Genomic DNA, 20,075 nt, shown 5'->3' with positions numbered 1-20,075 from the left:
ATAGCACTGATTACTGTAGTAATGTCACTGGTAACCCCAAAAGTCAAAAATGTCAGTCAAGGGTCCGATCTGTCCGCCCCAATGTCGCAGTCCAGCAAATAAAATCGCAGATCGCCGCCATTATGCGTTAAAAAAAAAACAACAAAAATGACAAAAATCTTTCCCTTAGTTAGTAAACGCAATAACTTTTGTGCAAACCAATCAAAATACGCTTTTTGCGATTTTTTTTACCAATCATATGGTAAAAAAAAAAAAATTGGCCTAAAATGTTAAAAAAATTTGATTTTTACATTTTTTTGGGGGGGGGGAATTTCATATAAAAAAAATGTGAAAAATATTGGTATTTTTGCAAAATTGACGCTCTTTTTTTGTTTATAGCGCGTGATCAAAAAATCGCACAGATGATCAAATACCACCAAAAGAAAGCTCTGTTTGTGGGGAAAAAAAGGACGCCAAAAAGGTACAGCGTCGCATGACCGCGCAATTGTCCGTTAAAGTCACGCAGTGCCGAATCGCAAAATAGGCCCTGGTCAGGAAGGGGGTAAAATCTTCCGGGGCTTAAGTGGTTAAAAACCCCACTGGGTCTTTAAAAAACAAGAAGTATGTGTTTTCTAAAAACAGGGGTAGAGCTACCGGCTGCATTTTTCAAAACCCCAACCCACAAAAAAGTATGAATGGAATGCATTTAATGCAATGCTAAGGACCTCTTGCTTCTTTCTCCAGAGTGATGGATGAAGCAAACCTCATCAGTAGTAATGGGATTCGGACCTAACCAACAGAGTGATTGTAAAGTCTCCATTTTTTTTGTTCTATTAAAGTAAAAATCATGTTATACTTACCTGCCCTGTGTAGTGGTTTTGCACAGGGCAGCCCAGATCCTCCTTTTCCCAGGTCCCTGGCTGAAGCTCCTGACCCCTCTCCCTGTTGAGTGCCCCCGCAGCGAACAGCTTGCTATGGGGGCACTTGAGCAGAGCTGCAGCTCCATGTGTCCACGGTTTGGCTTCGCCCCCTCTCTCTCCCCATTGGCTAACTGAGTTTGATTGACAGCAGTGGGAGCCAATTGCACCACTGATGTGTCTCAGCCGTTTAGGAGGAAGAGTCCCAGATGACAAAGGCATGCGTGGACATCGCTAGATCTACATGGGGCTCAGACAAGTATTAGGTGGGCTGAGGGGATCTGCTGCACACAGAAGGCTATTTATTCCTAATGCGTAGAATGTATTAAGATAAAAAACCTTCTGCCTTTACAACCACTTTAAGCCCAGTTGACCACTTTATGCCTTGGCAAATTAAAATTGGTTTTATACTTAACTGGCTCCTGTAAACTAAATTCCGACTGGCTACTATGGGTTACTGATCTCTGCTATCAACACTGCTATTTACATTGCATCACATAAAGTGTATCTAAGCCCAAAAACAAAAATGTAATATATTGCAGCTTATCAATCTTTATGTGAGGTAGCTGGATATTTTTTAAGCTTTTTGCCTTTATTTTTACCTGGTAATTATAACACACTTACTTTCACTTGGTGGCTACACTCACTCCTCCACTGTATCTATGGAGGGAGTTATGGATGTCACACAGGCTGGACTTTAAACATGCCTTCCTTTGTTCATCTCCTTTACATTAGGGCTGATGGAATTAATAGTTAAAGGAGTTGTAACGTCTCAAGGGTTTACACCTTAATTCATTCTATGCATTAAGGTGAAAAACTTTCAGTCCTGCAGCTGTCCCGCAGACCCCCATTTTTCTTACCTGAACCCGTTCGTTTCAGCGAAGAGCACAAGCCCAGCAGCTCCAGCTGCTGTCTCGGGTCCTCATTGGATAGACTGATAGCAGCAGTAGCCATTGGCTCCCGCTGCTGTCAACCAAATCCAGTGACATGAGAGCAGGAGGGTAGGGTCCCACTGTCTGTGTCAATGAACATAGCAGTGTGACTCTGGAGCGTGCCCGCACGGGTGTCCCCATGGAAAGCGGCTCTCTGTGGGGGCACCCAATGAAGGGGAGGAGCAAGGAGCGCCACTGGAGCACCCCAGAAAAGGAGGATCGGGCTGCTCTGTGCCAAACCCTTATACAGAGGAGGTAAGTATAACATGTTTGTGATTTAAAAAAAAAAAAAACTTTACAATCGCTTTAACCAAAGAAGGGTAATTTCACATTAAATTATTTTCAACAGGTATTTTCTGTACCTCTTTAAAATGTTCTTAGCCTGAAAAAAAAAAAGAAAACGAATCCCGTCACCACATCTCAGGACTTGTAAGCCTCAAAATATTACTTATTTGTTTTTGGGTTTAGTTCAAATTTTACAATTCCAAACATTTTACTTTTCAATTTCAACTGAGAAAAAAAGAGGAACAACTGTTATCTGCACCTATGTTTTTGTTATTTCTATTATTTTGTATTATATAGTAAAGATCTGTTCTAAGAATGGGTCAAAAAAGAAAAGGTCTTTGTGTGTTTCAGGGAGGAAGGAAAAGAATATACTATTGTTAAAATGAAATTATTGATTTTCAGAAGTCAGGGTTTTGAATAGATCTATTATTGTGAGTGACATTGCATTTGCTTGGAAGGGTTATCAAAGCTCAGGTACATTCTCCAACAGTACTCTGTTCAAAGCCTGATGGCTATAATAGAAATGGAGAGCTCAAACCTCACCTTGCCTTTTGTGATGGCTTTGCAGGTGATCTTGATTATTAGGTAAGACCAGAATAGATGCAAAGACTGAAGAACTAGAAGCAGAAGATTAAAAACCCACCAGGAGGGATATGGACCCACAATTTCCCAGCTTTCAAACAACGTGGTGTTTAATATCCTGTAATAAAAACATCAGATATTAAAAAAGCGGGTCATCACAACTATTACAGTCACATACAATGAATCAATGGATTACTAGTGAATCAGCAATCAATGTGAACACTGCATAGGAATAAAAAGACAAAAAAAGTAATTGGTGTTATTGAAGATATAAATTAATTACTTTACTACCCTGTAACTGCACACAAGTACAAAGAAGAACAAATGAAAGGAAAGGAATACAAATATATAATAAAGTGGGATACTGAAAAAAGGTGTCAATTGATAACAAGAAGGGCCTCTTGCATTTAAAGTGTTACTAAACCCACAATGGTAAAATCAGTCTGTAGATGCAGTAAAGCATTCTTGTTATACTGACTGCAGAATCTAAAGGGATAATCATCTGCATTGTGTAAAAAGGCTGTTTGATCCTGTCTTCTCTGATCCTCCGCATCTTTTACTGTGCCCAATACATCTCCAGATAGTGGGAGAGTGCATGTGATCAGCACAGGGCCAATCAGCACTGTCCAGACAGAGAGTCAGGGGCCATGCAGCCTCATGGGAGCGGAATGAAAACTCCTCCTACAGCAGGGGTGGGGAACCTATGGTCGGGGGGCCGTATGCGGCCCTCAAAGTCATTTGGTCCGGCCCCCCGTGCAGCTGAGTCTGTGTCTCTCAGCTGATGTGTCAGAATGGAGCTGATGCTTCCTGTATAGTTTAGACCAGGGCTTGACAAATTTGCCTGAAATCTAGGAGCCAGCTAAAAAAGTTAGGAGCCAGTTTTTTTTTTTTTTTAAACTAACAACCAAGCTTTATTTAATAAAACTGATACTAAATTTACACATAAATACGACTAGAACCCCACTCTCCTATATAGCGCAATTGGATGGAAACAGACTGTCTGTCTCTTTCCATCCAATGCCATCTGATCGGATCCACGGGATGGATAGAAAATAGAACCACCATCCGTCTGTTTTTGGCGGGCAGGGTCAGATGGCGGCAGATTACCGATCCATAGAGGAGACTGAACGGTCCGATCAGGTCTGCCTGAAAAACTGACAGGCGGACCTGATCAGACAGCCCGTGTGAAAGGGGCCTTTGGCTGTGGCACGGCGATGAGGAAAAAAAAAAAAGATATATATATATTTATATATATATATATTTTTTTTTAATAAGAATTGAAGAAAAAAAAAGAAAACATTTTTTTATTTTTTTTTTTAATAATTAAAAAAAAAAAGAAAAAATTATTATTTTTTTTACATTTAAAAAATAAATTAATAATAATAACCACACTCCCTGTCCACTTACCTTTAAGCAAAGGTAACTGGACAGAGAGATGAAGCCTTAAAAAACTTCCCTCTCTTCTCCTCTTTGGAAGGAGAAGAAAAGGCATTGAGAACATGCATTACTCCCGGCCACCACAAGAGGGCGCCAGTTCCCCTAGCTTCTCATCTCACAGAAGAAGGCCGAAAAGCCGGGGACTAAATTTCTGGACGGCGTGGAAGTCCGTGAACTCGAAGAGGAGGTGGGGGGCGCAAAAGGGACAGGACAGCTCAAGCAGGTCACCCCAGGCGCCAGGTCGCTAATTCTAGTCGCAAATGCGACCTGGCGCCCGGGATTTGTCGAGGCCTGGTTTAGACTCCGTTCTTACTGTCTGAGTGAGTCACAGGCGGAGTGATATCAAATGCACTCCGCCTGTGACCAATACAGGAAACATCGCCTCTTCCTCCAGCGCGGCGCCGCTGCTAGCCAGCATTTGCCGCCAGCAGCACACACAGCAGTACCAGCCAGAGTCAGCAGTACCAGCCAGAGCCAGCAGTACTCACAGCAGTACCAGCCAGCTGTACCCACCAGCAGTACCAGCCAACTGTACCCACCAGCAGTACCCGCCAGCAGTTCTTTTCAAAACTTACCACCACAAAGAGTCGACTGCGCTCCAGACTAACCGACGCAAACCTGGAAAACCAGTTGCGAGTAGCAACATCATCAATACCAGCTAACATCACACACCTCACCAAAGAGAAGCAGTTGCAGCCATCACATTAGGGGTGAGTTAATTAAATGTTTGACCAAATATAACAGGTACATTGTTAAGTTGATCATTTTGTACGGCCCCCTAATGATTTTTTAAATACCCAGAAGGCCCTTGGCAGAAAAAAGGTTCCCAATCCCTGTCCTACAGGCTTTAACTAGACAAGGGTACTGTCAAAAAAACTGCTGTTCCTGAGGAAGTGGTCTTGTACCATGAAACGCGTAGAGATTTTTTAGATGCAGCTGTTCCATATTTTACAACGTTTATATTTGCTGTCATTATCAATCACCTATATATTATACGTATTATGAACATGTATCAATATGTATGGTTATATTTTGTGTCCATGCATGAAATGTCCTTATCCATGTACATATATGAATTACCATACTTATGCAGGTGTATAGAATTGTTACAATTTATGTTAATATTCAATAAATATTTCATATATAATAAAAATAACAAATTCATTATGTTCATTTTCATTTATTATCTTCTCTATCATCGACTGCCTCATATAAAGTCCCAACATCCCCTTGTGTGTTTTATAGGAACCTAACTATTTTATATGCATTTATTTTATTACTGCCATTACCATGGCAATTATGTAATTTATCAAACCCTTCCTTTTTTTTACATATATATTTAGTTGCTATTACCATGGCAATTTGGCATAATATGTTATTTTTCCTTTTTTTTAATTTTATACCCAAACGTAACCCCCCCCCCCCCCCCCCCATATACCTCATTTTACAATTTTATACTTTCCCCTTTCCCCCTTCCCCATTTTTTTACTTCAACAGGGATAGAGGTGCTTTTCATAAGCACCTCATATAAATTCCCAAATCTCTCTTTTTTATTGCTATATACTGCTGATGAGAAAAGGTATTTAGCAGTTTATATTTACTAAAATAATTGCATTTCCATGTTCTGTGTACTGTGGGAGACCGGATATAGTGAATGCAGGGACCTGGGTTTAGTAACACTTTACATTTTCACTAGAAGTACTAATGATCAACTCCTATTGCTTAGAAAGCAGCAAAATATTTGGCTTTGTAAAGAACATTTATTACTCATATTGCTGTACATGCTCTTATAGGGCATAATGCAAATTTTGCTTGGCACCATAGAAAAGCAAATGCATGGGTTTCTGTGTCTACAATATACATTGTGCAGAGATTGCGTGGAATGGAATCAGAGGACATAAAAAAATTTGCAGAGGCTAAATGGAACAATGCAGGTAATAAGCTGCACAGTAAAACATTTCTTAGCCTTGATTCTTTTTTGAAAGAAGGTATTAGGTATTAACAACAATGTTAAAGTGATTCCAAAGGCAGAAGGTTTTTCATCTTAATGCATTATTCTATGCATTAGGATATAAAACCTTCTGCATGCAGCAGCCCCCCTCAGCCCCCCCCCCCCCCCACCAATACCTGAGCCTCATCTTGGTCCAGCGATGTTACAGGAGTGTCTCGGCTGCCCAGGACTCCCCTCCTCCTTGGCTGAGATAGCAGCACAGCGCCATTGGCTCTCGCTGATGTCAATCAATGTCAGTGAGCCAATGAGGAGAGAAAGTGGGGAGAGGCTGGGCCAGGGCTCTGTGTCTGAATAGATACATGGAGCTGCGGCTCAGCTCTGGTGCCCCCATAGCAATCTGCTTGCTGTGGGGGCACTCGGGAAGGAGGGAGGGGCCAGGGAAGCAGAGAAGGGACCTGAGAAGAGGAGGATCTGGGCTGTTCTGTGCAAAACCTACTGCACAGAGGAGGTAAGTATGACATGTTTGTTATTTTAAACAAAAAAAAAAAAAGAAAGAGAATTTAGTATCACTTTAACCACTTAAGCCCCGGAAGATTTTACCCCCTTCCTGACCAGGGAGTATTTTGCGATTCGGCACTGCGTGACTTTAACGGACAATTGCACGGTCATGCGACGCTGTATCTAAACGAATTTGGCGTCATTTTTTTTCCCACAAACAGAGCTTTCTTTTGGTGGTATTTGATCACCTGTGCGATTTTTTGATCACGCGCTATAAACAAAAAAAAAGCGTAAATTTTGCAAAAATAGCAATATTTTTCACATTTTTTTATATGAAATTCCCCCCCAAAAAAATGTAAAAATCAAAATTTTTTAACATTTTCGGCCAATTTGCTTTATGCTACATATGTTTGGTAAAAAAAATCGCAAAAAGCTTTTTTTGATTGGTTTGCGCAAAAGTTATCGCGTTTACTAACAAAGGGAAAGATTTTTGTCATTTTTGTTGTTTTTTTTTTAACGCGTAATGGCGGCGATCTGCGATTTTTTTTGCGGTACTGCGGACAGATCGGACCCTTGACTGAGATTTTTGCCACTTTTGGGGTTACCAGTGACATTTCTACAGTAATCTGTGCTATACATATGCACTGTTACTGTAAAATTACACTGGCAGTGAAGGGGTTAACTTTTTTTGAAAGGGAGGGGCTATGTGTGTCCCTAGGGGCGTGCTTTCTACTGTGATTGGCTGTGGCTTCAGATGTATGAAGAGTGATCAACGGTTCTACATAGTAGAACCGTATGATCATCCTTCATACACAGGGGAGAATGACAGGCAGCTTGTTTACACAAGCCGCCTGACTTTCTCCCTTTCCCCCGCCGATCGCAGAGTGACCGGCGGACATCGGGTCCGCCGGTCACACGCGCGGGGGGGGTCCGTGACCACGCGGGAGCGCGCCTCCGGCGGCGCGCGCTCGCTCCCTAGACCCTCACAAGCTAGTGACGTAGCCCTACGTCACTTTGCCTGTGAGGGGCTGACCGCCGACGTAGATAGTCGTGCGGCGGTCGGCAAGTGGTTAAAGATGAACTTCATGGATGATATCCGGTGTATTGCATATTTAATGTAAGCATGCATGTGTAATACTTGATCAGTGATACAAAGACTCAGGTGCAGTTGCTATCCACTGACAAAGCAGGTAATGGCTGACCATTTATAATAGCAGTAAAATGAAAGCTGAACTCCTGGAATTATTTTTTTTGCATACTTATATTGGTCCAGCTTGACGCAATGTAAGCATGCATACATCAGGCAGCACAGTGGTTAAGTAGTTAGCACTTCTGCCTAGCAGCACTAGGGTCATCAGTATGGATCCCAATCACGGTACTACCTGCTTGTAGTTTGCATGTTTTCCTTGTGCCTGCGTGGGTTTTCTCCCACAATTGGAGACATGCTGGTAGGTTAACTGGCTCCTGTCTAAACTGGCCCTGGTATGTGCATGTAGGCATGTATGTTAGGGAGCTTAGATTGTAAGCTCCTTGAGTGTAGGGACTGCCTGTGAATGTGCAATATTTATATAGTTGTGAAGTGCTGTGTAAACTGATGGCACAATATAAGTACTCGTAATAAATATGATACCTGATTGGCCTCTGTGGAAGCTGTAAATCACTGCAGTAGCCTGAGCTATTAGAGGGATGGATGCACTTTGCTGGGTCCATTGCAGAGTAACTACAGGGGGTCGCTTGCCTGGCACAGCAGCCATTCAGAGGCTTAATTAAAGCAAAGCGTTCTCTGATTGGACAAGGTGGAGAGGAAATGCAGTGATGTCAGTGACTCCCTGTGGTTACTATTTAATTTGAGACCCAAAAGACTACGGCCATCACTGAAGTGGATGGGGGTACTACAGTCCATTACAGCTTCCAGAGAAACCAATCAGGTATGACATATACATAATAAACAAGCAAAAAATTTGGGGGAGCATACCCATGTATTTCTAAAGCTGGTGCAGCTATGAACATAAAGACATGTATATTAAAAAAGAATAGCGCACACATGCAAAAGAAATTACCAAATTTGAAGACAATCCATAAATAAAAATGGGGATTTGGTCCCACCATATGGCCATATCGTGCTCAAGCCCACCACTACGTCAAAGTACCCCATTGTCAGTGGGTCCTACACTATCCATGAAAAGAGATGAATCCAGCCTTTCTAACCCTTGGAGACAACACTCCTTGCTGGGAAAGATGTGCAAATGCACTACAGCGGACTCCTCCTATATCCACTTGATAGTGGACACTGATGGAGTACAGGTGTGTGTGGGGGGTGGGGTGGGTTGCTCAACCTCGATAGTCTGGTCAGACATACATGTTGCTTGGTCCATAGCTGCACTGGCTTTAGATATACACGTTCAGGGTTTGCTCCCCCAATTTTTTTGCTTGTTTATTATGTATTCAGTCTGACCAGACTTCTGAGGTTGAGCATCCCATCCCCCACTCACACCTGTACTCTATTGGTGTCCACTATCAAGTAGATATAAGAGGAGTCCCCTGTAGTGCATTAGCACATCTTTCCCAGCAAGGAGTGTTGTCTCCAAGGGTAAGAGAGGCTGGATTCACCCCTTTTTTATGGATAGTGTAGGACCCACTGATAATGGGGTACTTTGACGCAGTGGTGGGCTTGAGCACGATATGGCCATATGGTGGGACTAAATCCCCATTTTTATTTATGGATTGTCTCCATATTTGATAGTCATTTCTTTTGCATGTGTGCGCTATTCTTTTTTAATATACATGTTACTTGGTCCATAGCTGCACTGGCTTTAGCATAGGCGTGCGCAGCCTATTGCATTAGGGTGTGCACCCCAAAGCTCAAACACACATGCGTGTGTATATATATATATATATATATATATATATATATATATATACACACACACACACATAAACACTTGTCAAAAGTATTGGGACACTAAAAGGTTTTTGCACTTAAGTTAAATTGTATGGCAAATATCTGTAGAGGGGTTCCACCATCACTGCTAAGTTTTGAAAAAGATGTATGCCTTATTTTCCTTTTGATGTGTATTACAGGTGAAATTACATGTGAGGCACTGATATGGACTGATAGGCAGCACTAATAGGCGCTTGTTCTCAGCACTGACTGGCACTGATGAGGCTGCACTGATGGGTACTGATAGGTGGCACTGATAGGCAGCACTTATTGGCAGCACTGATGGGCACTAATAGGCATCACTGATAGGCGGCATTGGTGGGCACTGATTGGTGGCACTGATAGGAAGCACTGATAGGCACTGTTAGATGTGTCTGATGGGCACTGATGAGGCGGCACTGGTGGGCACTGATAGGTGGCACTGATGAGGCGGCACTGCTGGGCACTGATAGGCACTATTAGGTGACACTGATGGGCACTGATGAAATGGCACTGGTGGGCACTGATAGGTGGCACTGGTGGGCACTGATAGGTGGCACTACTGGGCACTGATAGGTGGCACTACTGGGCACCACTTATGGACACTAACAGGGGAGAGGGGGAGTTTCACATTCAGCAGACAGTGAGACTTGCAAGAGCTGCTCAGTGTGTGTGCAGTGGCGTACCTAGAGAATTTGGCACCCGGGGCGGATCCTATATCTGGCACCCCCCCCCCCCCAACTTTAAAATGTAAGCACCCACAAAAATTTGTAATGTTTTCAGGAATATTTATTGCACAAAATTCACAGCCCCCCCAATCACAGTGCCCCTTGCAGTCTGCCCCCTGTCTCTCTAATCACAGTTCCCCCTTTTGCACTCTCTGCCTCCCCTGCACAGTCCTACCTTCAGCATAAATAGATAGCTAATATTATTAGCAATGTGTTTACAGGAGATGGTCAGAGACTACAGACATGATAAAGGAGATGGTCAGAGACTGCAAACGTGATACAGGAGATGGTCAGAGACTACAGACATGATAAAGGAGATGGTCAGAGACTGCAGACAGGATACAGTAGATGGTCAGAGACTGCAGACATGATACAGGAGATGGTCAGAGACTACAGACATGATACATGAGATGGTCAGAGACTGTAGACATGGTACAGGAGATGGTCAGAGACTGCAGACGTGATACATGAGATGGTCAGAGACTGTAGACATGATACAGGAGATGGTCAGAGACTGCAGACATGATACAGGAGATGGTCAGAGACTGTAGACATGGTACAGGAGATGGTCAGAGACTGCAGATGTGATACAGGAGATGGTCAGAGACTGCAGACATGATACAGGAGATGGTCAGAGACTGTAGACATGATACAGGAGATGGTCAGAGACTGCAAACATGATACATGAGATGGTCAGAGACTGTAGACATGATACAGGAGATGGTCAGAGACTGCAAACATGATACATGAGATGGTCAGAGACTGCAGACGTGATACAGGAGATGGTCAGAGACTGCAGACGTGATACAGGAGATGGTCAGAGACTGCAGACGTGATACAGGAGATGGTCAGAGACTGTAGACATGGTACAGGAGATGGTCAGAGACTGCAGATGTGATACAGGAGATGGTCAGAGACTGTAGACATGATACAGGAGATGGTCAGAGACTGAGGACATGATACAGGAGATGCTCGGAGACTGAGGACATGATAGAAGATAGAAGAGCACTAGGGGGGCCGGAGAGCACAGGGCAAGCAGAGAGCACTGGAGGAGCTGAAGGGCACGGTGGGGGGGGGGGGGGGCTGGAGAGAATAAAGAGGGGATTTGGAAAGCATTGTAGGGGGGTTGGAAGGCGCGGGGGGGGGAGCACTGGGGGGGGGGGCGAGCACGGAAAACCAGGAGGGTGGAGAGCACTGGGAGGGACAGCGAGCACTTGGGGGGCGGGCAGGGAAAACCAGGGGGGTGGAGAGCACTTGGGGGGCGGCAGGGAAAACCAGGGGGGTGGAGAGCACTTGGGGGGCGGCAGGGAAAACCAGGGGGGTGGAGAGCACTGGGTGGGGGACAGGGAGCACTTAGGGGGCGGGCAAGGAAAACCAGGGGGTGGAGAGCACTGGGGGGGACAGGGAGCACTTGGGGGGAGGGAGATGAAAAGCACTGTGGGGGGCTGAAGAGCATGGGGGGTGCTAAAGAACAGGGGGGTCTAGTGCCTTTGGGGGGGGGCTAAGAGCAGAGGGGGGGATTACGAGCACCGGGGGGCTAGCAAAAGAAGTTGTATAGGAGGGGGATGGGGCAGCTGCATATAGATGAATTGATCTTTCCCTATTCTTCCTGCAGGAGGGAGAGGAGGAGAATCAGTTATTCAGCAGCTGCAGAAAGAATAGGGAAAGATGAATCCCTCTATATGCAGCTTCCCCACCCCCCTCCTATCCAGCACACACACTTGAGCAATGGGAACGCACTCACCTTCTTCCCGCCGAGGCTCCGTCCCCTTCTTCCCGCCGAGGCTCCGCCCCTCCCAGCGAGGCTCCGCCCCCTTCTTCCCATCCCGGCTCCGCCCCCCGCTAGCAGCACGGACTGAAGGAGCTGCCACTGCAGCTGCCTTCACCCTGCGATGTGGGATCTCAGAGAACGCCGGCTGACACCCCACATTGGTACCCCACTGTGTGTATGACACTGTCATGTAATGTAGCTGCTTTCAGGGAGAAAGCCCAGCTGTAAAAAAAAGCGGTGATGTCGGGGGTGGGCGGGATCAAGCAGCTGTCAAACACCAGCCAATGATTGGGCTGCTTAAGAAAGGGGCGGAGCCACATAAACGAAGCGGCCGCCCAGACCCCATCCTATTGGCTGGTGTTTGATAGCTGTTCGGTCCCGCCCACCCCCGACATCACCCCTGAGTTTTGACAGCTCGTCTTTCTCCCTGCAAGCATTAACATTACCTAACAGTGTCACACACACACTGAGCGGCTCTGACAAGCCTCACTATCTGCTGGAGCCAACAGCACAGCCGCCTCTCCACCAAGTATCTCACTACCCTCAGTGGCAGAGATGGAGAAGCCGACCCAACACTAACAGACACAGGGTGATTAGGGTGTGCCCAGGCACACCCGGCACACCCCGTGCGCACGCCTATGGGCTTTAGATATACATGTTCAGGGTTTGCTCCCCCAATTTTTTTGCTTGTTTATTATGACATATACATACTTGCATTGTGTCAAGCTGGAAAAATATATTATCTATGGAATTCAGCTGACTGCTATTATAAATTAGAGGTACGTACCTGCTTTGTCATTGGATAGCAATTGCAAGTGAGCCTTTGTATTTATTTTTTAATTCTGGTAGAAGTTACATTTTTATCAGACATTTAATCAAACTTTTTGTATTTTTACTGTTTTGATAGTTAAATCACACCAATGGAAAAGTCCTGGAAATCTCACATCTTTTCAAATCAAATAAGAAGGTGTACGACAGCGTGGCCTGGTTGGCGCCTGGGCTGAGGCTGTCATACACCTTCTCACTGGGTTTTGCAGAGATGTGCAACTTCCAGGACTTTTCCCTTTTCCAATACTGTAGATGTCTAGAGCTGGGAAGAGCTTTTTCCTTGTCTGCACTCAGTGGTCGCTACATAAGAAGACCTGGGGGAGCCTTAAGGCCCGTACACACGCACCGATTGTTAGCCGTAAATTTTCGGTCAACGTCCGATCCGTCCTGATTATCGGCTTGTTAGTATGATGCTTCCAGCAACCGACTGCGACTTTTCGGCCGAACAAAATCTGGTGTGCAGGCTATAACATTTTTGTTGGCCAACAACAGAACAGTCGATTGTTCGTCAGTCAGTACAGATTTCGGCCGACAAAAATGTGATGATCAAGACTGGGCATGTGAAGAAAAAAACACACGAAAAGTAGACCAGAACATGACATCACTTCTGCAGTTGGTTGTTGTTGGCCGACAAAATTCGTGTGCAGTCCAGAGCACATTTCAACCAACACAACAACACTGGACAAAAGATGGCCGATCGGTCGGCCAACAATCGGTGCGTGTGTACGGGGCTTTAAGCTACACCTGTAAATATAGTTTAAATCCCACCAATGTTTCAAATATCCGTGTAATTAAATAATCTTTGATACCAGCTTCTCCTGTTAAAATGTTCTCTATTCATTTGATTGGATATACCTTTATTCTGCAATGCACCCAGGCATTAACTCTGTATGGAGTAAAGGTATTGCTCATCATTGCTGGGTTATACATATTTATTTATATATACAGTATCCTTTAAAATGTACTTGCTGAGTAGTATGTTCAGTAATTTTAAGTAGAATAGTGTTGTCATGGTTAAAAAATAAAGGACAAAGTGAAATTGCCATAAAATATTACTGTATCTAGAAAAATAAAAATGATTGACAAAAATATAGTAAAAATACACATACCTACACAGTGTACTTAAATCTGTATCATAATTACACACTTTCAAACATAAATCCATTAATGTACCGGAGAGATGCAATGACATGACTGTGCCACCTAGTGGTGGCAATAAGCACAGCAAATGTTCTTCACAAACCAGAATCTTCTAATTCCTTTGCTGATTAAAGGGCACACTTACATACATGTAATATAAACAGCGTATAGCATATAGTTGCCCTATTCGCAAAAGCATCCAGGATTAGAAAAAAATCCATCCTGAGTGGCCTTAAAAGGTGTTCGGTACCTTATTAAAGGTGATCATTCTTTCTCAGAAAATGCTATTTGCCTGGTTGCCGTACTCAGGGCAGCCATCAGAAATTTTGGGGCTCCTTACACAGCTTTAAGCCTGGGCCCCTCCAGGCCTAACCACCAACGTTTTGTGGGGCCCGCACTCTGGCCATCCCACCAAATCTGCCCACTGGCCATCCCACCGAGTCCTTCAGTGTCCTTCACTCCTTCACTTCTGTTTTAACACTCTTACAACTTAATGAATGAAAATGAATCCAATCCATCACCATATATTCAGCAAAGAGACAGCCCAATCCAGTAAAGAGACAGCCTCATATATTAAGCAAAGAGACATCCTAATCCAACAAAGACAGCCTCATATATTCAGCAAAGAGACATCCCAATCCAGTAAAGAGACAGCCTCATATATTAAGCAAAGAGACATCCTAATCCAACAAAGAGACAGCCTCATATATTCAGCAAAGAGACACCCCAATCCAGTAAAGAGACGGCCTCATATATTCAGCAAAGAAACATCCCAATCCAGCAAAGAGACAGCGCAATCCAGCAAAGAGACATCCCTTCAGCTGCATCGGCTTACTCTGCCGCTGCCATGCTTTAGCAATTGCTAGTTGCTACAGCAGCAACAACTCGGTCTTGTTGGTTGGGGCCTGGGCGGCTGGGCCCCTTGAAACCCCTGGGCCCCCTACATGTGTATGGGCTGTCCCCCCCTGATGGCTGCCCTGGCCGTACTAATCCACCTGCTTTAATATTTCTCAGGCTACTAACTCAGAACAATATGCAGGTCAGACTTCACTGGTGGTGGAGGTAAGTAGCTTATCTCCGCTATATTTACATCCTAATACAAAATATATATAAATAAATATTGCGAGCGATTCTCTGACAACACTAAGTTAAAATTGCATAACTTGATAAAATAATTATTATGTAATGATGTATGAATTATCTTTTCCAACTATATAATATTATTATTAATTTACAACAGTAAACAGGAATGACTCATCTATGGAACACAGTGCTATGTATTTATTAGATTTCATGAAAGACAAAATTTAAAGTGGCCCTGTCACCAAAGGTTATGCCATGCACAGAAGTATTACATATCTGCACTGGCCAAGTATCAGCAAAGCGGCAGAGTTTTAAAATGTAACTAAACTTAGAAAAATACTTAGGCTACATTCACACCTGAGCATAGCGTTCTAGCGCGTTTTTTACCGCGATTTTACTGCGATTTTTACCGCGATTTACAGGCGTTTTTACAGGCGTTTTTTGTGCAGGCGTTTTTAGATTGAATAGAAACCAATGGAAAACGCCTGTAATCTGCCCAAAAAGAAGCTCATGTACTTTTTTGAGCGTTGGGCGTTTTGCTTACAGCGTCAAAACGCTCAGATGTGAACAGGGGCCATTGAAATGAATAGGATTTGTCTTGTTGGGCGTTTTGAGAGCTGATCCTAGAGCAGAAAAACGCCCCAAAAACGCCCCAAAACGCCTACATGTGAACGGAGCCTTAAGCTCAGGGTAAATTCTGGGTACATTGCCAGTGTGCTGTGATGAAAAAAATCTCGCACATGCCGGCCAATCAAGATGGCTGAAAACCCAGCTGAGGGAGTAGGTGCCAGCACTGACAAGGGACCTCACAGACCTTGGATCATTGTGGGGGGTGACTATATACAGAGTTTAGTTGCACTTTAACACTAAGCTTGCTGGAAAGGAAAGTACACAGCATCTCCTTTACTGGCTGGCTACTTCTTCTAGACAGCTTGGTCTGGACCTCTTGAGCTGCAGAAGATTTTACTCCCTTCATGACCAGGCCTTTGTTTGAAATTTAGCACTGGGCTACTTTAACTAGTAATTGTGCAGTCCGGCACCACTGTACCCAAACAAAATTCATATAATTTTCTTCACACAAATGGAGCTTTCTTTTTGGTGGAAATTGATCACCTCTGGGTTTTTTAAATTTTGGAAAAAAAAAAAAAAACAATATTTTTTACTTTCTGCAATAAAACGGAAAATTGTCTATCAAATACTTACCATAATTTTCCTTTCCTGATGGACTCCATGGCAGCAGGAGTCCCCTTTCCAGTTCCTGAGTAGGCTAGTTACAGGACACGGGTGCTGAAGAGGAGCAAAGATTTGGAGTGGGGTCCTATAGGGTAGGAGAGAAGGCGGGGCTACCCGAACGTATGCTGCCATGGAGTCTGTCAGGAAAACATATTTAATAAAAATTTGGGGGGAAAAAATGAAATTTCTTCATAAATTTTGGCTAAAATGTATTCTGCTACGTCTTCAATAAAAAAAAAAAAAATCCAATTAGTGTATATTGATTGGTTTGCATGAAAGTTATAGCGTCTACAAGCTATGGTATATACAGTATATTGGAAATTTTTTTTCTATACTACTAATGGCAGTGATCAGCGATAAATGGGGCTGCGATAGTGCAGCGGGCAATCTTAAACTAACTGACACTGGAGGGGGACAGACTAACTGACAATGACATCACCAGTGACATTATTACAATGATCAGTGCTAATAATATGCACTGTCACTGTGCTAATGACACTGGCTTAGAAGGGGTTATCATCTAGGGCCATCAAGTGTGTGCCTAACAATGTGTAATGTGTGCTGCTTTTTACTAAAGATTTATTTGTTGCTTTGCAAGGATGAGGAACATAGAGTGGTTCCCTCTGTACAGAGCCCTGTAGTTAATTAATTGTCAACACAGGGCTCTGAGCTGTGATTACACACAACCGATCAGCAGGTCCAGGCCATCAATCATTGGCCAGGACTTACTGACAAGCTCCCGCTGTGTACAAGGGGTGGGGTGTGCCCTAAACCCAGAAGCAGGTAGCGATGTACAGGTGCATTGCTTTGCCTGTGCGCCGCCCGTCAGCAGTACATTATGGGCGGATGGTCCGTAAGTGGTTAAGTAAGTTGATAAATACCAAACATACTGGTTGGATTACTCAATGAAAATTAAGGAAAAATAACTAAAAAAAGAAAACTGCAGCCTTCACATCTTTGAATTGGTAAGCTGCAATAAAATACATTTTGTTTTTGGGTTTAGACCCCGTTCAGCCTGCAGCGACACGACTTGCTGGGGCGACCTGTGAAGTCGCGGTGCACAGCGTGCACTGCGACCTCGGCGCGACTTGCACTGACTTCATATAATTGAAGTCAATGCAAGTCGCCTCCAGGTCGCCTCAAAGTAGTACAAGACCCTTTTTCTAAGTCGGAGCGACGGGTCCTGTACTATTCAATGGTGGGCGACCGACCGCGACTTGTCAGGCGACCAAGTCGCCTGACAAGTCGCGCTAGTGTGAATGGAGTCTTAACACCTCTTTAAATACTCGACTGAAAGTGTTTTGTTATAAATGTTTGATAACTTGTTAATCCTGTCAGAAATCTTGTAAGTGAATCCAGTGGCGTAGCGTGGGTTGTGAGCACCCGGGGCAAGGCATGTAATTTGCGCCCCCTAACCTGTGGATTTTAGCACTCAAGTCTCTTCCACTAGATTAGTTGCCCTGCTAAGTGTCCAGCGTGCCCCCTTTCAATGCAGAATGACCAGCGTGCCCCCTTTCAATGCGGAATGACCAGCGTGCCCCCTTTCAATGCGGAATGACCAGCGTGCCCCCTTTCAATGTGGAATGACCAGCGTGCCCCCTTTCAATGCTGAATGACCAGCGTGCCCCCTTTCAATGCTGAATGACCAGCGTGCCCCCTTTCAATGCTGAATGACCAGCGTGCCCCCTTTCAATGCTGAATGACCAGCGTGCCCCCTTTCAATGCGGAATGACCAGCGTGCCCCCTTTCAATGCAGAATGACCAGCGTGCCCCCTTTCAATGCGGAAAGACCAGCATGCCCCCTTTCAATGCGGAATGACCAGCGTGCCCCCTTTCAATACGGAATGACCAGCGTGCCCCCTTTCAATACGGAATGACCAGCGTGCCCCCTTTCAATGCAGAATGACCAGCGTGCCCCCTTTCAATGCAGAATGACCAGCGTGCTCCCTTCAATGCAGAGAGACCAGTGTGCCCCCTTTCATTGCAGAATGACCAGTGTGCCCCCTTTCAATGCAGAGAGACCAGCATGCCCCCTTTCAATACAGAGAGACTTACCTGCAGCAGCGGCTTCTCCTCAGTTCCCCGCGTCTCCTCGAGTCCTCCCGCCTCCTGCTCGGCAGTTCGGCCAATTAGGAAGCGGATCCTGCTTCCTGATTGGCTTGGAGGAGCGAAATCTGTGACAGCGCCAGACTGCTGACTCTGCTCACTCGCTGCTAAACTGACTGAGCGAACTGTTATGTCAGAGTCAGACAGAGTGCATAGGCGTGCGCAGCCTATGGCATTAGGGTGTGCACCTCAACCACATGTGCATGTGTGTATATATATATATATATATATATATATATATATATATATATATATATATATATATATATATATATATGAATATATACACACACACTTTTATAAATAAATGTAAACAAACATTTAAGCGGTATTAAAACATTTTTAATTAAACAATTATCAATGTATACCATAGATCCCATTTAGAGCAGGTTCCCCATAGATCCCCTTTAGAGCAGGGACCTTATAGATCCCCCTTTACAGAAGGGTCCCCCATAGATCCCCTATAGAGCAGGCCAGGGTCCCCATAGATGCCCCTTTAGAGCAGGGTCCCCATAGATCACCTTTTAGAGCAGGGACCCCATAGATCCCCCTTTAGAGAATGGTCTCCATATAATCTATGGGGACATTTCTCTAAAGTGGGGAATCTATGGGGACCCTGCTCTAAAGGGGGATCTATGGGGACCCTGGCCTGCTCTAAAGGGGATCTATGGGGACCCTGGCCTCCTCTAAAGGGGATCTATGGGGACCCTGCTCTAAAGGGGATCTATGGGGACCCTGGCCTGCTCTAAAGGGGATCTATGGGGACCCTGGCCTCCTCTAAAGGGGATCTATGGGGATCCTGCTCTAAAGGGGGATCTATGGCATAGATCCCCTTTAGAGCAGGGTCCCTATAGATCCCCCATTAGAGCAGGCCAGGGCAGGTTCCCCATATAGATCTCCCCCCTTACAGCAGGCCAGGGTGAGGTGAGGTCCGGACCCTGGCCTGCTGTAGGGGGGGATCTATATGGGGGACCCCAGAGTGACCTAACCTCACCCTGGCCTGCTGTAAGGGGGGGATAGATCTTTTCAGTTTTCAGTGTTCTTCTCACACACTCCTACCTTTTTTTTTCACCTGTCCCAGACCCCATCACAGCAGGCTAGGTTTTCTCCTCGAGTCCCCCTAGGATTTCCTCCTGCAGTACCATCTGACCGTCGTCTCCACTGCCTCTCTCCTCTCTGGCCTCTCATCTGCCACCGCTGCCAGGTTCTTCTGCTCCTGCCTGGCCTGGTGGTTCTCTCCCGCGCTCAGCGCTGCGCTGGGCGGCCGCTGCAGGGGTTAGTCCCTCCCCCAGATAGGCCAGGCGTGCAGGAACTGTCTCTCCAAACACCCCCCCCCCTCCCCCACAGTGGGCGACCCGGCAGCTCAGATCGGATTCGGGAACCGAGCTGCACAGCCATAGCCAGCACTGTGACTGCAGTGAGAGAGTGAGTGAGCCAGGGCAGAGAGCTGCGAGTGCGAGCGGGCGGCGGCAGCCAGCCTAAGACAGTGTGAGTGACAACTGAACTGACATGACACTGCGGAGCGCCGAGCGGATCATGCGCCCCCCCCAGATGTTGCGCCCGGTGCAGCCGGCCCCCCCTGCACCCCCCACGCTACGCCACTGAGTGAATCACTTCCTGTGCTGTTATCAATTACATCGTTCTGTGATGATCACACCACTCTATGTTATGGACAATAGAAGAGG

The 20,075-nt window shown here is 45.1% G+C and overlaps 1 protein-coding gene across 2 annotated transcripts in view; it reads right to left on the bottom strand.

The window, feature by feature from the left end:
* The window catches only part of CERS6 (ceramide synthase 6), a 320,898-nt gene that overhangs the window by 12,174 nt on the left and 288,649 nt on the right, over positions 1 to 20,075 (bottom strand). For both annotated transcript variants that reach the window (XM_082260318.1, XM_082260317.1), the window contains exon 9: positions 2,657 to 2,813. In XM_082260318.1, coding sequence (XP_082116444.1) covers positions 2,657 to 2,813 — 157 coding nt within the window. The remainder of the gene's footprint in view (positions 1 to 2,656; positions 2,814 to 20,075) is intronic.

The sequence above is a fragment of the Pelophylax lessonae genome (genome assembly GCF_965119305.1).
Source record: "Pelophylax lessonae genome assembly, chromosome: 6".
NCBI lineage: Eukaryota > Metazoa > Chordata > Amphibia > Anura > Ranidae > Pelophylax > Pelophylax lessonae.
This window is presented reverse-complemented; position numbering and strand designations above follow the sequence as displayed.